Genomic DNA, 21,756 nt, shown 5'->3' with positions numbered 1-21,756 from the left:
CTGTTGCAATCAATAAGGAATGTATTTGATGGTCTTTGGCTAATCTGTATCACACTTTACCAAATGTGGAGGGCTCTGTCCGCATTTTTTGTCAATGCAGAAGTTGCTATGGCAAAAAGTGTAGAAAACTCCTAAAAAGACAGTAAATGTGCCAAAAATGTAAAGAAAGCAGCTGGCTTAAACAATAAAGGTGTGGTCCTGAAGGGAGCAGAGTATGACTAACCAACATGCAAAGTAATGATGCACAGGAGCTTCAGGGATTGGCTAAGGGAACAGCATTACCTTCATGCCACTTCCTGATGAGCCAAGTAGTTCGCCTGAAGAGAAAACTCACAGTCTCTCCTGCTGTGGTTAAGCTGAACAAGGAGAAAAGTTTGCATTGGCTATGCCGGAGAAACAAGACACACCTCTGGTGAGTGCCTACTGCAATGTTCTTTTTCCCTTTTCAACATAATCAAAATGTCTCATATTAGGCAAATGATAAAGTATTTTCTTTAAAAGCTGTGTGCCTCTTGCAGTATTTTAGCAAATCTACTGTATGTCAACAATCATAAAACAAATATGGTAAAATCAGTTTAGGATTTGGGCAAGTAAAATTGTGGGGCTTCRTCTGGGGAGCATGTAGCTAAAATTCTATTTTATTTATGTATTGAGAAACTACATATTATCTCAGGGGACTTTATATCATAGTGGTGTCCTTGCAGTCATACCAAAATTCCCTCTGGAGTAGAACAGAGAAATAGGAAAAATCATAAAGTTTTAAGGTCTTCTCACAAAATGAAGCAGTGAGGATGGCCTGGTGTAATTTCTAGGTACCTTGAAATGTGAAATGAACAGGATTTGTATTTGATAAATATTTGCTGTGCTCTGAYAAAGTCCTGTATTACTAATTTGCAAACAACATTTTGTCAAAAATCTACAAGAAATACAAAATTATGATCTTTAAAGCTCAGAATAAAACAACATGGACAATTTTTAACCTCTACTTTGTTGTTATTTTCTTCATCACTCGCATAAGACAAGGAGCTACCAAAGCTCCCACTGTTGAGAAAACATAGTATAAACTTCACACTGCACTTCATTCAAACTGTAATCAAGCTCAGGATGGTGAACATTGAGCAAAGTTTAAGGTGTGTGTCTGAATTTTTTATTTTTTTTTCCAAGACATGTTCTCCTTCAAACCCATATTCAGAGCACAGACCCACACGCACACAGCTCCACATCCTTTTCTCYTCCTTTGCATGCAAATTATCCTGTTTGCATACCCAGAAGTCGTTTTCCTCCTCCACCCATACCTGTAGTCAAATAAAGCATTCCGTAGCAAGCTGCCTTCATAATATCCAACAGATTGCAAAGCAGMTATTAGCTTTTTTTCCTCTGCATTATACAYAACATCACTTTTCTGGATCCAAAATACACAGAGAGACTTTTTCTCCTTTCTTTTGATTCGGACATGCTTGTCTCTTATTTTATTAATAACCTTTCTTAAGAAGCTCAAATGGAAATGCAAATGAAAGTGACTGATAAAACTGTGTTTACTGAGGCACAGGGAAAATCTTATCATTAAAAAATGAGTTAGCRTAATGATAGGGTGCCATTTATTTCTAGGAAAATCTTCATTCGCAGACGTAATTCCCGGAGATGTCTTTARTGTATCAAACACCAGAATAATTATGAAGACGCATTTTTAATTACATATTTATTGTTACAAAATTCTCTATAAGTATGAAGATATTCTTCTGAAACAAACTATTGGACTAAATATAAATGAGCAATTCCRYACAACTCATCATCATTGTAAGTATTTCCTGGGAAGACTTTTCAGTTTTTACGGTCTTTAAACTACATTCTTTTCAAAACATGATCTAAAAAATGTGTCCACAATAAAGCCTTTTAAAACTTTTCTTATATTAAATAAACCAAATTTTGAAAAAAACAAACAAACCTAGACATATCTTTGAGGAAGAACATAATAAAATCTCATATAATATTATATAATACATAAAAGAGAAGCAATAGCTCRCTTGTATAAGTCTGCACACTCTTAAATATTTACTTCTTTGCATACTATGGTGGAGTGAAAACAGTCACAACAGTTGGAGGAATACGTGACAACAGAGACATTAACAAACATGGATGATTTTCCATAACTGATGAAAAGAAGAAATGGAATCCGGTCTGGAATGATGCCAAGAGCCTGACAGTAAMAATAAAAAAGCTTTTTCTCGCAAGAACAGGTTATGTTCTACTAGTACGGCAAGTTCATGCARTCCTTGTATGTCTGGGCTGGTTCATGACAGAGGCCTTTTCTTCAAAGAAAGCATTTTGGCCTGGTTAAAATATTCTAAAATCTAGTGGGAGAATGTGCTTTGGTCTAAAGAAATCTTACACACATTTTTGGGTCAMGAAAAAGGTGTGCTTTGTGCTGAAAACATAACTAATTCACAAGGAGAACATCACACCCACAGCAAAACATGTAGACATAAACTTCATGATTTAAGATAGCTTTTCTTCAGAGGTGTTTTTTGGGGGGTTTTTTGGCCCTAGTGGCCTTCATTGAACAGTATTGAACATTGAACAGGTGGTAAACAGAGTGGAGAGAGAGGGGAAAGACAGGCAACAAATGGCTTGAGACCTGGAACTGAATCCATAATAACCGGCAGCCTCTGTACATGGCACGTGTGCTACACCAACTGAGTCCATCATTCAGACAGTTGTCTATGAGTTAAAGTTGCAGTATCTAACTTTTATTTAAAAAGAAGTTTCTTACATGTTTGTTAAAACTGTCAATACGTCRTGACAGTATGGTATTAGACAGATAATCTGTGAAAAAATCAACGTCCTCCCCTTCCTCCATGTGCCACTATTACAATATGCAAAAGTGCACTGCTCTTAGCTAAAATTAACCAATCAGTGTTAGGGGGAAGACATTGGCATTGTCAATCAAGCTTGAGTACGCGATTACTTACTGGAAAACAACGTTATGTGACGTTATCTGTCGCCATGCTAATTAGCCCGTGCATTTGTGGCAGGCTCTATCAGGAAGAATCTGTAGCGTAGCAGAGAACATGCAGGATATGAACAGTACCTACATCAGGATGATTGACAGACTGGGACTAGGACTGGATAAGACTAATGTATTTGTTTACTAGCGTGCTCACTTATGCAAATAGGTTGTTGCAGGATTTTTTTTTTTTTTTTCATATTTCTCTTATATAAATGTGTTTCTTTGGAACATACATCATGTTAAAGAACATTAAATATTTTACCTCCTTTTATCAGAGGTTTGTAATATTTTTAGAGTCCATGTAAATGTGAGACAAATGTGTTGACTTTCTTKTCAGATTGTTCTGCATCAAATCAGTCCTGCTTCATAGGCTCGCCATATACATCCCAGTTTTATCTATTTGAGGAAGTATAGCTGCTATGTTGTTAGTTCAAGCAACTGGACTGGATAAAGCACTTTGCATATGGAGCGTGAATGAAAATTGTTCCAGCTTTGCATTAGCCACAAATACCTATTACCCTCCTTCCAGTCATGTAAGGCTGGTGAGTGAGTTTCAATGGATTTAGTGGAAACTGGGATTAATGTCTGTGTATTTATTTGCTTGCAGGAGCCACTGCAGCCACAAACACGATGCCCTCAGTGTGGAGACATGCTGGAGTGGTCAGAGGAGCACAGGTGTGTCAAAGCATTGGTTTGCTTGTGTGTGACACAACCCAAATATCTCTATATGAAACAGCACAAAAATCTGTTAAACTAACTTTATCTTACACTGAAGAGAATAGTTTTATTGCAAAGAAACCATAATTGCATTCTTTCAGATCAGTGCACTAATTTGGAGGCTTTGCGACAGGAGGCAAACATTTGTGCATTACTAAAAAGTCTTAACTAAATCCAAGTAGATTTTTTATTTTATTTTAATTATTTATGAGAAAAAGTCATTTCTAAGCTGCAGAATAGAATGCTTTGTATAACAATGTAGCTCTGAGCTACATTGTTAGGAAGGAGGATTAGTGACGACACGGCTAAACCACAAAGCATTCAGAATTCCTCTACGGATCTCAGTTACTTATTTTTATCAAAAATCTACAAACTTCAAAACATCAGGGTAAAAATATTTATACTTTGAAGGATGCTTTCATCTTGTGCAGGATTTTAAACATTAAAAGAAAAACAAAAAACTCTTGATAAGCCTCTAATGTAAAACAACAAGTCTTCACATTATTTTGGCATGTCCTATTATTCTGAATGCTGTGTATAAATCACTTTGCTGGAACCACAACAGAAGGTGAGTCTCTAACTGCACCTTTTACAGTTGCTATGGCTATTTGGCTGTTGCTTGCATGACTGCCTCATCTGTAGGTAGGGCAGTGTTAAAGTGCAAGAGGTAGAGAAGGGAGGGGCCTAAAGGTATAATTTGTTTAAAAGTTCAATCTACGTCCCTCTTTTGTTTGATTTTGCCAAGTTCTACTATTTAATGTGAAATTCTGCAGCGCTATGAAAAAAGTATTCTCCCGTTTTTTTATTTACTACTGTTAAATGTTTCAGATCTTCAAAGACAATTTGATATCAGACAAAGATAACATGAGAAAATACTAAATTCAGTTCTCAGCCGTTTAATTTATAAAGGTACAACAAAAAGCAATCCCAACAAACCTTTTAGTTAGCTTTTATCTCATCAGTTCACATCATGYTTCCAAATCTATGGTATCATCACAATGTTTTTATTGGCAAAAGTGAGACAAGTCTTCTTTATTTTATTTTATTTTTTTTGCTCAGCAATTATTGGGACAGGGATCTCTCCTAGGAATGCATTTTCTTATCCAATCTCTTTGTCACTCTCCTGGAGTGTTTCAGCTTTGGGTTTAATTTGTCTTTGTATGTTTGTTTGTGCTTCTTATTGTTGCTTAATGCATATTTAGTTTGATATTGCTGTWTGTGTTTGATGCTTTGTATGTAGTTTCTAAGTTTATTCTTGTGTTCTGTTTCTGGTGTTTTTGCATTTATGTCTCTAAGATTATTTGTCAAGCTTTTCCCTTTGCTTCTAGATCCTTTGAGTCCTTGTTCGGCTCTTTCGGTGTTCATTATTCATCTTTCCTCAGTATATGCATTTGCCTCCTCTCCCAGCTGCAGTGTGACTGTAATTAACTACATGCATCTTGTCATTCCTTGTTGGATCTTTTCTGCCTGCCTTCAGGTTTCATTCCTTTACCTATTTTTCTCTGCATTTACTCCTATAGGTTTTCAATGACACTCTGTTGTTGTTGAATTATATGGACATTATTAACTTTGACATGTAAGATGTGCAATAATTTAGTAGTTATGTTAGGTTCTTTTGTGATCTCCTGAATATGCCACTGACTCGCTTTTGGAATAATTTTGGAAGACCAATCACTCCCAGGAAGATTCACCATTATGTCATATTTTCTCTATTTGTGGATAATGACTCTTCCAAAATCTTATAAATTACTTGGTGACTGATTTCCCATTTTATCTGTTCTGCAAATGATTGAATAATACAATTGATTTGATAATACATTCATATTTACTCAATGAGTCTTTGTCATATATTCACATTTGTTCAATGATATGATATATTTTAGTCTCTAAGAAACGCAATTTGCAAGAGAGGAAATGTTTCCACAGAAATGCACACAACACACTTTACAGGTTATTATTCTAACACATTTTTTAAATGTCTGTAAAGAAATTAATTTATGCGATCTTGTGGAGGTAGTATGATTTTTTTTTACCTGGAAGTGCCAACGACATGTTATGAGCATCTTAGATAGTCTTTTGCTACAAAGTAAGCAACACAATAACATTGTTAGAAAATACTGTGCAACAGATTACAGGAGAGTTTATAACTTGGTATATTGTTTTCAAGAAGTGCGTCAGGGTCACTGAAAATTAAATGTTTCCTGTTGTGTGCTAAAGATGACTTTATGACACAGAACAATTACCTGTGTCTTTGTAGTGTCCTCCCTGGCTGCTCATGTTGCTCTACAGTGAATGAGACTATTGAGAATGTAGCCAGAGGCCTGGCTAACAAAATGAAGGAGAAAGCTCACTGGGCAGCTGGGAGAGTGGGTGACATTGACTTTGTTGGRCCTACAAAGACTAAAGGAAAGGTGAGATGGAATAATGCAAAAAACGTAAATAAACACAGTAAAATAATAAAAAGCTGCAGAAAGTCTCAGAAAAAACCTTGCAGAAATTGATTTGAACACACGATCCTGACATCATATTTCTCTTCCCTTTATGCAGTTTGTGAGGGTGTCCAGCAACACAGACCCAGTTTTGATTTACAAGATGCTGACAGAGGACTGGGGCCTCTCTCCTCCACACTTGGTCGTGGCGTTGGTGGGAGGAGATGAGCTGGCTCAGATGAAGCCCTGGCTCAGGGACACTCTTAGAAAAGGACTTGTGAAAGCTGCACAGAGCACAGGTTATAATCAATGGGCCAAAGCTGGCCTTGACTTTTCACAGCAAGGGAATAACTTGTGTCTAGCCTTCTGCTGCAATGTGGCAGGATGGTTATCAGCAACAATACAATTACAGTATATTTTTTTCTATTCTAAATCGGTTTTCTTATTTGCATGTATTTATGTTTTTATGCACAATGTAAAATTACATAATTCACTTTTAGCAGAACCCGCACATTATTCATGACTAAATGGGCAGAAATCTAATTTGCAGTGAATGCACTCGTGCAATCTGAGAAAGAGCCTTCCAGTCTAATATCTTTTATAAATTTCCATAAAGTGTTTCTGTTTAACTCAACATTGTACAATTTACTAGAAGTCAGAAGTTTTCTTATACTCATCATCAGTTTGATGTTATATTAATAATACTTTAATTCATGTACTTGAGTCATTATTTATGTAATTTTTAAGACATCAATAATTGGATTCAAACATTTTAATTAATTATGTGCATTGTCTAATCCTTGCATACACCATCACTAATATTGATTAAATGTTCCTTGGCAACTTAAAGATAAACCAAACACTTTTTGAAATAATCAAAAGGGCTTTTTCAAAAATATCCAATTTTTATTCTGATGAAAACCATTCGTTTTGCTTTTTCCTGACACAAACTTGGCCTTCAACCATAGTCCTCTGGTTTTTTAATAAGATTGAGACCTTGGAGTTCCCAGAAATTGTTTAGCTACTTCATCAATTCCAAAACGATYCTGAAAGGATTTTGGAGAATTGCCAAGTTATGTCACCCAATTGCGTCCATGTTTTAAATTTCTAGCTGTTAACTGAGTGTGAACTTGAAGACCCTGGATGTGATTCAGTCACACCAGTACCACTGAAAGCACCGCAGTATGATGTTGTCACCCCCATGTTGAAAAGTGTTTTCAGATTTTAAAGCCTTGTCATGAATCCCCAACTGTTGTCATGAATCCCCAACTGGACTTCTTAACATAAATAATGAAAAAAAAAGCAGATGGAATGGTTCCTGTCAAAAATATGTGGACTCTTTGTAAAAACTCGGTAGGTGTCAGAAAGACAGTCCAAAAAGCCTTGTCATTTATCTGCAGCCTGATAAACTACAACAGGTATGGGTGTATGTACATTTTTGAGTCTATGTTTWAATTTGATCTTGTTTATAAATTGCACTATAGTTCTTGTTCATTAGCTGTATCATCATCCCACTATGGAAAAAGAATAGTTCATGTGCATTATGAAAAGCTATACATGACATTCATGCCTTTGATTAGTAAATATGAACATCTGAGCAGCAGTAGTTGTGCAACTCCTTCTCTGTTCTTCAGGGGCATGGATTTTAACTAATGGCCTTCGCTTTGGCATCACTAAGCACTTGGGCCAGGCAGTGAGAGATCACTCCCTGGCCAGCACCTCCTCTAAAGTTCGTGTTGTGGCCATTGGCATCGCACCCTGGAACATGATCCACAACCGAGAGGCTCTCCTCACTGCCAAGGTTTCCACTCAGATACACAATACTTTTGCCACTAAAGGCCAYACTGCCGTCTGTGAACAACCCCAATACATTTGTGCTCTCCTGAGTGTTGGTACATTGTTATAATAATTTTCACAAGGTGGATGAGCCTGCAGCATACACACCACAGGACTTGCCCCATGGTACAGTGTATTCCCTGGACAGCCACCATTCCCACTTTGTGCTTGTGGAAGAGGATCCCAACAGACCAGGAGCCACCAGTGAAATGAGAGTGAAGCTGCTCAAACACATCTCCCTTCAGCGCACTGGTTATGGAGGTAAAATCCTTCTTGCTCACATATGTTTTGGGTACARACAATGGTTAAAATGTTCTATTCTATTGTTATTTGATTAATAAGTTAAAATTTAGCATTGCAATATTTATGTTTGTGTAAAATATTTGAAAGATCATAAAAATAAGTGAATATTTGTTCATATAACTGCAACCTTCATTGTTTTTAAATTTRCATGCATTCAGTTTTATTGCATTGTAATTCTGTACATAATACATGTTGTTGCACCTTATAGGAATATTTTAAAAGAAACCATGATTCATATTTTATGACTTTTTGCTATAGCGTGCTAAACTCAAAATGTCTCAGCATTGTAGAGAAGTGCAGCAGTCATGTTAAGCATTCTTTTTAAGTAGCTGGACTTTGCTATCCCTTATTCAAAGCCTTCACTGTGCAAAGTTAAAGGAAAAACAACCACAAATACAGRCAGTGGAAGGACTGGGCCATCTGAGGACACTGCGTCTCTCCTTTCCATTATTCAGTGACTAAATACTTTTTTACATCTATCTAATTATGTACTATTTAGGATTTGATYATGTCTACAGTATGTTTTCTACATTGCTTAGGTTAATAATGGAGTCTAGTTGGCTTATAGGGACTATACATTTGACATCATGTATTTACTTTTTTTTTAATTAATAACTTCATATTTTATCATGTAGCAATATTGTCTAAGCCATTTTTCTACATCTTAATTCTCTGATATGTAGGAAGACATAATGAAAAACATTTTAAAATTACACATTTTGATAATAGAACACAATTCACTGTGACAAACATTTATAAATTAGATTTTTCCATCACTGCATGCATTATCACTGTTTTAAATTATACAGCTTGTGTGCAAGACATTTTTGCATYTGTCCTCAACCATTAAGCGTGACAGCACATCATGTACTTACTTAACTCTTCAGGAACTATATGCACTGCGTATGCACTCTATCCATGCTGTTCAAGATCAACATTAAATCGGTTTTGATTAATATCAATGTTTACGGGGATTACTTACGTCCATATTTGTGGTGTCTAAAAGGTTTTCATCCAAAGTGCTCTGATGGTAAAGAAAAAAAAAAAAACATACCACAACATGATGCTGTTACCACCTGGTGTAGACAGTTGTTGCAGGGTCTGTGTTTTTCAAAGTTTGGAATATTATTTAAAAGCTACCCCTACTTTAAAGATCTCTACAATTTAACTGTCTGTTCTGTCTGGAGTCTTCAAGGGTGTTCGTGATGTAGGATGTGCAGTACACTTTTCTGAGAAACCTTCAATGCCTCCAAAGAGAGCTTGCATTCRTACTGTGATCAAACTACACATGTTGGCTTTGCTAAGAAAGATGTTGACTTTTAAAGGCAATTAGAGAAAGAGTAGTTTATTTAGTGGTATCAGAGGAAAATGGACTAAATGCAAATACACATTAAAATTGCAATTTGAAATAAAAAGCTTAAATATTTTTCCTTGCCCTTTACAATAATTAACTGTTTTATGTTGCTSTAACATCCCAATTAAATACACTGAAGCTTGCCTTGGCAACATTGCAAAATGCTTTTAAAATAAAACAATACGTTAGTCTCAAGGTCTGAATGCTGTTCCAAAGTGCTTTATGTTTTCCATTATTGCAAATGTGGCAGCAAGCATTTCTGACCTTCCTAGTTCATTTAATGCATTTGTACATAGCATGAGTGTTTAAACTTAAAAATAAATTGTTCCACAGTGATAAGCAGAAAAGACCTTKACCTTCAAATGATGATAATCTTTAAGAATATTTTACATCACACAACAATTWWAAAAAAATCTAYACATTAACTCCTCTTTGGTTTAATTGATCAATGTATGTTTATCCATTATGCAGTAAACTAACATCAGAGTTGTAAAAGACAAAAATCTTCATTGCAGGAGCAGGAAGTTTTGAGATCCCTGTTCTGTGTCTCCTGGTCCATGGTGAGCCCAGAATCCTAAAGGTAAACTGTTTTATTTCCTTATGCTGTCTTAATTATTCCACAGTAAAACAATAACCCAAAATGGTCTTTTAGAATGTCAGATTTTGCTGTTTTGATTTCCATTGTTTGACTTTTTAGACAACTTTTTAGATAACATACGTTAGTAGACTTAGCTCTGCTCAGCTAAAGTAGCAAGCCAAAGGTGGACAAATAACAAACGCTTCATTTTATCTCACAACTAATCTCTTCATCTAAAAGAAAAAGCTTGTCCAACAATTATTTTTCATAAACAGGGCGATAACTGAGGAGATGGAAGAGCACAGCCCTATCTAAACAACGTGGCTGTCTGCTGATAAAATTGTTTCTCTTCTTGCAGAGGATGTGTAAGGGCATTGGAAATTCCACACCGTGGCTGATTCTGGCAGGCTCTGGAGGCGTGGCTGACATCCTCGTCACGCTGATGAACAGAGGCTGCTGGGACGCAGACAGCGTTCATGAGCTGCTGTTGGACACCTTTCCCAATGCCCACCACAGCACAGACATCAGTAACTGGGTCAAGCTGGTGAGAGCCATGCACACAGCAGGGAGGCCGACACTTACAAAGATATGCACTTGTCAAGTATTGAACACTGGGATAAAAGTGGGGCACACTGGGAAACACAGTGAGACAAGCTACTGTGTGAATTTCATATTTATCTTCAGGAATTTGTGTAAAATTACCTAAATGCAGCATGACAGAAGAAAATTATTCAATGTTTCATAAATTTAATGTTCATTTTTCAAATTTAATAGAGTTTAAAAATATGTCTTCTCTGTTAACTGGCTGTTAACTTGCCTGATAGATCCAAAAGCTACTTGATCACGGACATCTTCTGACTGTCCACGACCCTGAACAGGAAAGCTCCGAGCTGGATACTGTCATTCTCAAAGCTCTTGTCAAGGGTAAAGTTCATTTTACAGATGGAACCCTTTCTGTCGCACAGTTTCTGCATTTCTGTGTGCGAAATGTTGAGCTCTTCATTGCCTGTGGACCTGTTGGCATTTTATGTGTCTGTGTGTTTATCAGCTTGTAAGAGTCAAAGTCAAGAAGCTCAAGACTTTCTGGATGAGCTAAAGCTGGCTGTGGCCTGGAACAGAGTGGACATTGCCAAGAGTGACATCTTTAATGGAGATGTGGAGTGGAAGGTGGGTAAACACTGAATATATCTCTCAATCTGTATTCCTTCTTGCCATGTATGTTGGTGGATTAGATAACAACTTACATTGGTTTAAAGGTGATAGTACTAAGTTTAGRATCACTTTCTSTCATGTCTTGTAAGTATGTGTGTCACTTTTGAACATTTCTACAGTKCAAGTGCATTGCAGTGAAGGGAATACAGTTCATACAGTGTAAGGGGATGTTACTGTTGCTGTGATATGATATTGTTCTGTTGTTGTTTTTGCAAATGTAGAAAACAATTTACCATTTAAGGACAAAGGCTTAATGTTGAAATTGTTAAAATAATTATCAGGCAAAATATTCATGTTGTTTGAGCAGCTTCATCTGATGGCTTTACATTAATAATGTAAAGGTAAGAGAATGTTGATCAGTGCAAGCAGAGCTTTTGCATAAAATTGTAATTKTATCACTTGGTTACTGCTGCAACATTAAATGCCCATATTTTTACAAGAGTAATATGGCTCACCTCCCAGGATAGCAGGGATGTGGGGGCAGCACAAGAACTTGTAACGAGAAGTTATTTGTTGCCTCACAGCTGGTGCTTTCAGTTGATTATGTGTGGACACTCCCCATATGTGTKGCTGTGTGGGCTGTAAAAATATTACACTATGTGTGGCTAACAACACAGATTGGTATCTGATTTGTACCTTCTGATTYACAATTACATTTTTCCTGTTTTTTAGTCCATTCTGTTTATTGTTCCATTGCAATTTGAACTTTTATGCAGTGTTAAGACATAGTACAACTGACCATATCGCAAACTTATACTTTCAACCAGACAACCAGACAAATGCTTGATTTACCCTGAGCTGACAGCTGACTCCTGTGACTTTGCAGAAATGTCTGATATTTAATATCACACATTATTTTGTCAGTATGTCAAGTTATACTTTTAACATTTGCTAAAATCATAATTGAATCACGTTGTCAACAATGAAGCTGTAGACTTGGGATCGTCCTTGCTCACACATTTTATGATAATAAATAATTCCATCCGTAGAGTTGTCCTGTTAGGATGGCTGTAAATCTATCCAACATGCCAACATTTGTTTTTATTGACTTACTAACTAGCTGTTTCTCATGAGATTRCATTCAGCTAAGAACACCAGTGTGCACTGTTGTAAAAAAAAAAGTCAATGACCTAATCATTATAAAACATTTCATTAAACTGCTTTGTGACTGATTGCTACRAAACCCTATAATTATTGCAGGCTTGTGACCTTGAGGAAGTGATGATGGATGCCCTCATCAACGACAAACCAGACTTTGTGCGCCTCTTTGTGGACAACGGGGTGAACTTGGGGGAGTTCCTCACCTACGGCCGCCTACAGGAGCTTTACTGGTCTGTGTCGGAGAAGAGCCTCCTTCACAACCTGCTTCTGAAAAAATATGAAGAGAAGCAGCTCTTGCTTGGGGCAGCAAGAACACCTGGTCCGCCAGGACACCATCCCTCGGAGCAAGGGAAACCCCGCTTCACCCTGTTTGAAGTCGCCAAAGTCCTGAAGGACTTTCTGCATGACTCCTGCAAAGGCTTTTATCAAAAGATGCCAGCAGTGAGTGGCATACACAGACTGTGACTCATATGTCAACTTGAGTGAATAATTACTGATTTCAGATGACAAATKTCTAACCTTGAAGTCAAGACAAATTCTAAACCTAAGTGGTAGTTCTCAACCCAATTATTTGTCATTTAAATGGCAATTTTTGACACATTTCATAGTTTTCAACTGACTTGTGTTTAATTTTGTCTTCTGACTTTCTCAGATTGTATCGTTTGAAACATCAGAATTTACAATGAATCAAATAAAATACAAAATTTMTTGGTACACTGAATTCAGGGAGGATATTGAATCTTTAATTGACAATTTCATGCTGTGGTTGAGATGAAACAGCATKTTACCAATGTAAATCAAGTCACAAGTCACTATTTTCCTTGTCCTGTACTCTTCTTTGCACTCCAATTGTCTTTTGGGTATTCTTAGATTTTTWTGGAGCAAAAGAAGAMAAAAAGSAATTGGGCAAAAATGACCTTCTTTAMAGCCATATAAATTGTTTTTTTCAGTAATGAAYGCCATCAATTCTATAATTCATTTAGGCACTGAATGTTGTGCTGAGTGTCTGCAGCTGCCCCATTTACTAAACATGTTTAATACATGCAGTGTACTGTCTATGCACCCCAGGAGAAGCCACCAAAGGGCCGACTGTTCCACAGCCAGAAGAACCTGCCCGAGCTGGAGGAGCGCTGTGAACATCCTTGGCGAGATCTTTTTCTCTGGGCCGTTCTTCAGAACCGACAGCAGATGGCTAACTACTTTTGGGCCATGGTCAGTCTTATCAGCTTCTTTGCTTATTTCAGTTCCAGCTTGTCATATATCAATCAGCAGCACCCTAAATATGCCTGGCACTGGAAAAATCTACTCTATCAGAACTGCAGGCTTGTGTGAGTTATACACAGAGAGTGTAACTTCAAATGACGGGTGACAAGAGGCATGACGCCAAACACAGAGCAGGTGTAGGTCAGYCCTGCCATATGCAAATGTCACTCTAGATAAAAGAGTGCTGTAACTAGGTGAGCTAAAAAGCAATCTTATCTTAAAGAACATTATTGAAATGAAGGTCATGTCGCTTGCTGAGGCAGTCGGCCGGTGGTGAGATAGGGAAGGCATATCTAAAGTCCTGACGAAGTTAATGAGAAATATATCCAGACATGSGATTGATGCTCTTTGAACAGTTCAAATGACACAAATCAATGATGATCCCTTTTTTGTTTTAAACAATTTTTCAAGGCTCCCGTTTTTAATTTCTTCTCCAGTCATCCCTGTAGTGAGGCRACCAATTATTGTAATCTCACAAGTGGTCACCTTAATGTGCTCCTTCCTGGCTGGCTTCTTATTTCAAATATTATCTGAAAGCCTGTTAATTGCATGCAGTGTGTGCACACCCCCACTGCAAGTCGTTTTCCCTCTCATGCTGTCGCCTGGACAGCACCATTCATAACTTGATTGTTTGAAGCATCTCCCTGTCACTGAAAGCTTCATCAAAATGCAGGGCAGCATATATACTCATCTCATGGCTTATATGTATGTATGCACGCATGTCTGTCTGTCTGTATATATATAACAGAGCATGAGGGATAGAAATCATAATACATTGAAATGAAATAGGGATGGAGAGTCTATGCACTCTTAATGTAACGACTGCACTGCCGCTCTTGTGCTGATGTACTTGTAAGTTATTAACTGGATGTTATCTAACAAAAAACGGACAGGCAGTGTTATAAAAAAAATAATAAGAAAGAAAAGTAGATGTATTATGAGATTTTTGTTGCATATGAAGAGCGTCGTTTAACTGGTACGGTCCCATGAGCCAGAGTCTTTCTGTTTAAGAAAAAGCTATCAAAGTGTAAATCCTTACTTACAAGAAAATAGCTTGGTATCTTGGGAAATATGCCTTGTTGTCATCTCCCTGAGAGATGGAGGTTAATACTGATAGTAATTAGTTTTACCTCAACATTCTTTAGGTATTTAAAGGAAGTGAAATCACCCAGGCTTCTTGAAACACATTAGGCTTTATTGAACAAAATGAATGGTGGTAACTCTCTACATACAAGATGACTACGTCTAATAATCTTTAGATGTTTCCCATGAGGCCAGAACCCACATAAAGGGAGAAATGATCTCTCTCGCAGGTTAGGGACTCTTATGCACATCTCCTCCAGTCACCAAAAGAAAGAAATTGCACTACATGGGCCCTCGATTATTAAACARTGTGACAAAGACAGGTCATTGGGTATTGGTGCTAGGTGTGCAAACATTTTCAGCCATTTTCTGTCATTATCTCAGTGTGCCTGGGGCCAATTTCCTTTCTCTCAGTACGGAAACACATGAACATAATACTTGAAAAGTATGGTTATAAGGGGTTGTTTAACGTCTTTGTCTCCCTTTCACTGACATTTTACGATTCCGAATAAACCACCAAACCTCTAACATATTCAAGTCCAGCAAGTCACTGGCTTCAATTTATTCCAGTAAGTGATTAAAATCACCAGACAATGATAAAACACATCTGTGTTTTCAATCAGAAAATGTAACCTGTGGTAAATTAAGTTCTCTGTAATAAATTACTTTTGGTTCTTTCAGTTCACTGAATGAACTGAAAATGAATCCTGGGAGGAATGAAAGGAAAGCCGAATGAAATGCAGATTTAATATTGAATAGCCAAACAGACTGTATTAAAGCTCTTTGGAGAACAGAAGGGGTGATTTTCTCATCCAGATAACAAGACATAGGTAGAAAATAATGGAAAAAAAATAAAATAAAAGAATAGTACAGCATTTTTTGTGAAGTGAAATTCTGGTGATCCATTTCAGTAAAACAAGCACTTGAAATGGAAGATGTGAAGCATTTCTAATCTGTCTTACTTTTCAGCAGCTAAATAGTTACTTTAACTGCAAATCCGTTATCTGTACTATTATCAGAACATGTTCTATACAGAAAGGTCACAAGTGGTACACCACCTGCAAACATGATGACAGGTTAAAGGTTCATAGATAAGTATTTGCATAATCTTCTATGGCCTTTATAAGACTAGGGCTATTCTTTGAAACTCTACTGTGGTCTTGGCCAATGGCTTTTGCTTTCAGGATCAACTAATCTGGATTTATATTAAACTATGGGAGTTATCTACTGATGTTAGACTTCTCTGAATATTTTATCCATACTTTAAAAAAATCCAGAACTATGCTTTTAAAACAGCAACTTAAAGACTACAGGGTCAATTCTACTATTTGCCTCTGAAACATAGCTGATGCAGCATGCACAGTGATTGAGATGCAAAAATAAATCCCAAATTCACTAGATGTTTCTTCCAGCCCCATTTCTTGGATCCAGCTTTCTTTTAATCCTTCAGGGCCCCGAGGCAGTTGCAGCAGCCCTGGCAGGATGTAAGATTCTGAAAGAGATGGCACGCCTGGAATCTGAGGCTGAGTCTGCACGGAGTATGAAGGAGGCCAAGTACGAGCAGTTTGCCCTTGGTGAGTTCTTAAACTGTCCGATGATAAGAGTTGACAGTGTGGTTATAGAATCCAAAGGTCAAGTAAGCATACCCCCTACCTCCAACCAGCATTGTCTTGAGAGAAGCACAAACAAATGCCATTAGAAGAGAATAAAAATCTAAATCTGAAAGGTGGAAATTGTCCAACATAAAGGATTTAATTGGTTGACACTTTACTGACTGTTCTTGTCGGGGTTTTTTTTTTTTTTTCAGATGTCTTTGGAGAGTGTTATTCCAACAGTGAAGACAGGGCCTATGCTTTGTTAGTGAGAAGAACACACTGCTGGAGTAAATCCACTGTTCTCAACTTGGCAACTGAGGCTGATGCCAAATCTTTCTTTGCCCACGATGGAGTTCAGGTAACAAGAAGATAACATTTGGCCTCCTGAGATTGGAGGCCAAGTTTTCTTACTCAGCCTGTCAGTCTGCTGCGGAACAATGTTGTGAAAACTGACATGTATATCTAGGTTACTTAGTGACATTATCATTATGGTTATTAATCAGAGCGGTGTATTCCATTAGATACTTCATACAGCACATTTTTTCTTCCCAAATTTYCCTCCAAGATATGTCCTTGTCATTAGAAAGTCATCATTGAGAGTTAATTGGTATTCAGTATCAGCAGGGAAAGTTAGCGCACAGCGAATAACATCTTTTATTTAAAGGATGCAGTTGGAATATTGTAGTCTTTTTTTACTTGGAAGCAGTTAATTATGATTCAGTACATGTGTATTATTTTAAAAATATGCAAGGCAACACTATTTTGTTAGGGTGGACATAGTCATGGCAAAGCATCAGGTGCCTCGACACATAGGAGACTAAATTCAAACTGCAGCTGTGAATCCAAACGTAAATCATATATTGTGTTTTTTTGTTTTTTTTGTTTTGTCTTTTTGGTTATATAACTCTTAATATGTGTCCTCTAAGAATGTAGTCCCAGAGCAGTATGGTGTCTAAATAGAAAGACCTATAGTGCCCCCTTGTGGTAAATACTTTTTCATTCAAGTTAATCCTTCACTGCTAGAAATAATCCTAATGACAACTCTCACCACAGGCTCTCCTCACAAAGCTTTGGTGGGGGGCGATGACGACAGACACTGCCATCTCCAAACTTGTGGTCTCTTTCTTCTTTCCACCCCTTATTTGGACCAACCTCATCATGTTTAGGTGAACAAAAATGGTATTACACAACTTTAACCATGGCAGGTATTTATTTGCTTATGTTCACTGACAGACTGGTTTGTGTTTCAGCGATGAAGAACTGGATAATCGTAATGGTAAAACGGAGTTTGTGGAGCTGGACAGCCTCGACACAGAAAAGGCTTTACTGCTAACGGATGACGATGATCCTTTGTGAGTTTGCCTTCCAAATGTTTTCACTGTAAATCATTTAATTAACTGCCAGGAAAACTAACATAGATATTTGATTAAAATAAGCTTTAATATGTTGTCTGACCTCGAATAAATAAAAATCTTTGTGTTATACACTATTGTGCATGCAGTGTGTTTGCTTCACTGTATTTATGGCATGGTCGTTTTTTCCAGGGATGCTGCACCTGGAGGACAGACATCTCAGAGCTGTGCCAGTGTTTGGTGGCGCTTCCTGCTCCGCCGCTGGCGTCGCTTCTGGAGCGCTCCTGTCACTGTGTTCTTTGGCAACGTCATCATGTACTTCGCCTTCCTCTGCCTCTTCACTTACGTTCTTCTTCTGGACTTCAAGAAACCACCCGACGGTCCTAAAGTTCCAGAAATAATGCTCTACTTCTGGGTGTTCACCTTGGTGCTGGAAGAAATTCGACAGGTGACATACCTACAGAATCACACATGGTCCCTAATTGTTCTGCTTAATATTTTCAAAGCCGTCTCAACGTAGCCCATCCTTTTTGTTTTGGGACAATTTGTCAGGAATATTCAGCTATCTTATGCAAGAACATCACACCTTTTGWGAAGGAGCAGCACTTTTATGAGATGTGCTAAAGCATTCAGTCCCGRCAAGTCAGACACATCTGAGTAGGCGATGATGTGATTTTGTTAGAGTGAGCTCATTCCCTGTAGGGAATTTGAGGACTCATGAGCCTCTCACCCCTCTGCATTTCTTTCCCTCTCTCTCTGGGAGATAGGTCAGATAAGCATGATCGCTTCTTGCCACGATCCCTTGGAGCATTGCTCCCCTGGGTGCAGCAGACCGACATAAGACACGACTTCACCACTGTTGCATTATCTGACTATGCCAAAATACATACATACATACAAACATGCATTCATACATCCAGAGATGCTAGAAATAGGAGGTATAATGGACGTGTTTGATTAATAAGCAATGCGTACATTTTTGTGGATGATGCAATAAATTAAACTGGTAAAAATCCTCCAGAAAACATGATGTTAAAGCAATAACTTTGTTCTATGACAGAGTTTCTTCACTGACGAAGAAATGAACATCCTGAAGAAGTTTAAGCTCTACGTAGAGGACAACTGGAACAAGTGTGACATGGTGGCCATCTTACTCTTTGTTGTTGGGGTTTCCTGCAGGTACAACAATAATGGAAAAATGCAAATTAAATTATGTATGGATGTTCTGTTATAATAGTTATAAAAATGTGAACTTCATCATCARATKAAATGAGTTGATTAGGGAATGAAATACTGTATTGAACCAATGTTGGTCTTTGATTCTGCAGGATGTCGGCAGGCACYTTTGAAGCGGGACGGACAGTTCTGGCCATAGATTTTATGGTTTTTACTCTTCGTCTCATCCACATCTTTGCCATACATAAGCAACTGGGCCCCAAGATCATCATTGTGGAAAGAATGGTGATTAAGTCAAATGGTTCTACTAGGAAATAAAGTCATTCATTTAGACATTTTCCCACTAATATAGCCATTAACATGTAAAATACCCATGTCTTACAGATGAAGGATGTTTTCTTCTTCCTCTTTTTCCTGAGTGTGTGGCTAATTGCTTATGGCGTAGCTACGCAGGCTCTTCTCCACCCGAATGACCCACGGATTGACTGGGTGTTTCGTAGAGCCTTGTACCGCCCTTATCTGCACATATTTGGCCAAATTCCACTGGATGATATAGATGGTRAAGAACAAATACACYATGTTGAAAGATGTCATTTATTTCGTTTAAACATATAAATATATATTTTTCTAGTACAAAAAGATATTACAACTTAACTCATAACTGTAATATTGCAAACAAGGACGACTTGCTGACCATCTGACCAAGAGTTTCTAATTTTGCCTATTTCTTTCTTTTCTCCTGAAATGTGACCCAGTTGCCCGAATGCCAAATATTACCTGCACCGAAAACTCAGATGAGATTCTCCAGGGTCAGCTACCGCCGTGCCCCAATAAGTACGCCAACTGGCTGGTGATTCTGCTGCTAGTTATCTTCCTCCTTGTCACCAATGTGCTTCTGCTCAACCTCCTTATTGCAATGTTCAGGTCAGTCAAGTGTTTAAAATACATGCAGAAAGCTGCTGATGTCAACAACTCACATATAAAACCTATTGTTTTTTTTTTATTGTGAATTAAGAGTGCCATGCAAAAAATATTCACACCTCTGGAACATTGTGACCTTCTGAAATATCAGAATTACAAACTACCCTGTTTTTTTATTTGTGTTTCATGTGACAAATCTATGCAAGTAATTCATAGCTGGGAAGTGAAAAGAGCTTTAAACATACAAGCTAAAACATATTTATGAGTTAGACCGAGTCAAATTTCTACATTTCTAAAAATGTCTAAATGCAACTGAGAATTTGAAGAAATAATTAGAAATGGTGCTTATAGTTGCTCTCTGTCCAATCTGTCTCAGTTTGAGATATCTATCAAAAAAATTAAAAATAAAATCAGCAAATGTGTCAGTTTATATAAATACAGCTCCAAAAAAATTTAATATTGTGGAAAAAAAACTTGTATATTGTCATTCATTTCAGAAAGCATAGAGCATGTTATATGCAGTCATTACACATAAAGAGAAATATCCTTAAGTTCAGTGTTATCAAAATAAAGTTCTAGAATATCCATTGAAAGATGAGTGAAAGGAAGAGACAAAGCTTGTAAAGATAAGATTTGAGTCAAATGCTGTTTCTATTTTATCATTAAGACTGAAATACAATTGCATGTCACTTTTCAGAAACATGTATATATTTCTTTCAACTTAATCAGTTTCTACTTTATGTTGGTATACCCCATTATAATACCAKAAAACTACATTGACTTTTATGGTTGTAAATTGACAAAATGTGAACATTTTCAAAACATATGAATACTTCTGCAAAGCACTATCTAAAAAAAAMCCCATCAAGATAATACTTTTGACTATTTGTATCACAATTTGCAGTTACACCTTTCAAGTGGTGCAGGGTAACACAGACATCTTCTGGAAGTTCCAGAGATATAACCTGATTGTGGAATACCACAGCCGGCCTGCGCTGGCCCCACCCTTCATCATCATCAGCCACATCTCTCAGCTCATCCTCTGCATGGTTAAACGGCCCGAGTCTAAGCAAGAACATCTTGGTATGTAGGTTCTACAATCYGATTTCCATTTGGGACTTTTAAACCATTCCCAACTGCTTGTTYTTTTTGGGGCGGGGGGAGCTAATTTATAAAAAATGAAGTACTTCAAAGCACACAGTGTTGTTGCACCTTTTACCTTCAAGGGAATTCTGTTAGTTTKTTTCATTCCCTTTGCCTGCATGTGTCTGTGTGCTTGTTTTCCTGTGTGTTGGCAGAGAGGGAGCTGCCAGCAGGACTAGACCAGAGGCTCATAACATGGGAGACGGTGCAGAAAGAGAATTACCTGGCAAAAGTGGAGCGCCAGCACTGGGAGAGCAGTGAGGAGAAACTCAAGACTACCTCCTCGAAGTAATTATTTTGCAGTTTTAAGGAGCATAAATCCATGAACTCCCAATCTGTTAGATCATTAAAAGATAGCCTGTTTTCCATCTTTTTTCATTTTCAAGATCTATGTAGACTATGTCCAAAGCCAAATAATTTTAAGCTTTAATTTAATTTACCAAGTGATATTATTAGAGATGTGCCGATCAGGTTTTTTCCTGTCGATACCGATACCRATCACCCATGAGGGCCAATCACCGATACCAATCACATAATTATTATTATTATTTTTTTATCATGAACACTACCGGTTACATTATGTGGAAAAAGGAACCATGAATTCACCTTAATTTAGACAAAAACTTGTTTTTAATCAATTTTTCCAAGAAGAAATCTCAACAAAACAGGCATTGTGCAAATTGTACT

General features: G+C 37.4%; 1 protein-coding gene across 1 annotated transcript in view; it reads left to right on the top strand.

Moving 5' to 3' along the window:
- The first annotated feature begins 304 nt into the window (after positions 1-304).
- The window catches only part of trpm5 (transient receptor potential cation channel, subfamily M, member 5), a 24,097-nt gene continuing 2,645 nt past the window's right edge, over positions 305-21,756 (top strand). Inside the window, exons 1-23 of the mRNA XM_008405685.2 lie at positions 305-412; positions 3,615-3,682; positions 5,982-6,135; positions 6,272-6,452; positions 7,788-7,954; positions 8,073-8,250; positions 10,162-10,226; positions 10,582-10,767; positions 11,048-11,147; positions 11,272-11,390; positions 12,636-12,977; positions 13,605-13,748; positions 16,333-16,456; positions 16,690-16,835; positions 17,531-17,643; positions 17,728-17,829; positions 18,022-18,277; positions 18,890-19,008; positions 19,158-19,290; positions 19,390-19,564; positions 19,761-19,929; positions 20,831-21,009; positions 21,225-21,357. Of these exons, the coding sequence (XP_008403907.1) occupies positions 386-412; positions 3,615-3,682; positions 5,982-6,135; positions 6,272-6,452; positions 7,788-7,954; positions 8,073-8,250; positions 10,162-10,226; positions 10,582-10,767; positions 11,048-11,147; positions 11,272-11,390; positions 12,636-12,977; positions 13,605-13,748; positions 16,333-16,456; positions 16,690-16,835; positions 17,531-17,643; positions 17,728-17,829; positions 18,022-18,277; positions 18,890-19,008; positions 19,158-19,290; positions 19,390-19,564; positions 19,761-19,929; positions 20,831-21,009; positions 21,225-21,357 (3,380 nt within the window). The 5' untranslated portion in view covers positions 305-385. The remainder of the gene's footprint in view (positions 413-3,614; positions 3,683-5,981; positions 6,136-6,271; positions 6,453-7,787; positions 7,955-8,072; positions 8,251-10,161; positions 10,227-10,581; positions 10,768-11,047; positions 11,148-11,271; positions 11,391-12,635; positions 12,978-13,604; positions 13,749-16,332; positions 16,457-16,689; positions 16,836-17,530; positions 17,644-17,727; positions 17,830-18,021; positions 18,278-18,889; positions 19,009-19,157; positions 19,291-19,389; positions 19,565-19,760; positions 19,930-20,830; positions 21,010-21,224; positions 21,358-21,756) is intronic.

Source organism: Poecilia reticulata, linkage group LG3 (genome assembly GCF_000633615.1).
Source record: "Poecilia reticulata strain Guanapo linkage group LG3, Guppy_female_1.0+MT, whole genome shotgun sequence".
NCBI lineage: Eukaryota > Metazoa > Chordata > Actinopteri > Cyprinodontiformes > Poeciliidae > Poecilia > Poecilia reticulata.
The sequence above is the reverse complement of the archived record's forward strand: the minus strand, read 5'-3'. Positions and strand labels throughout refer to the sequence as shown.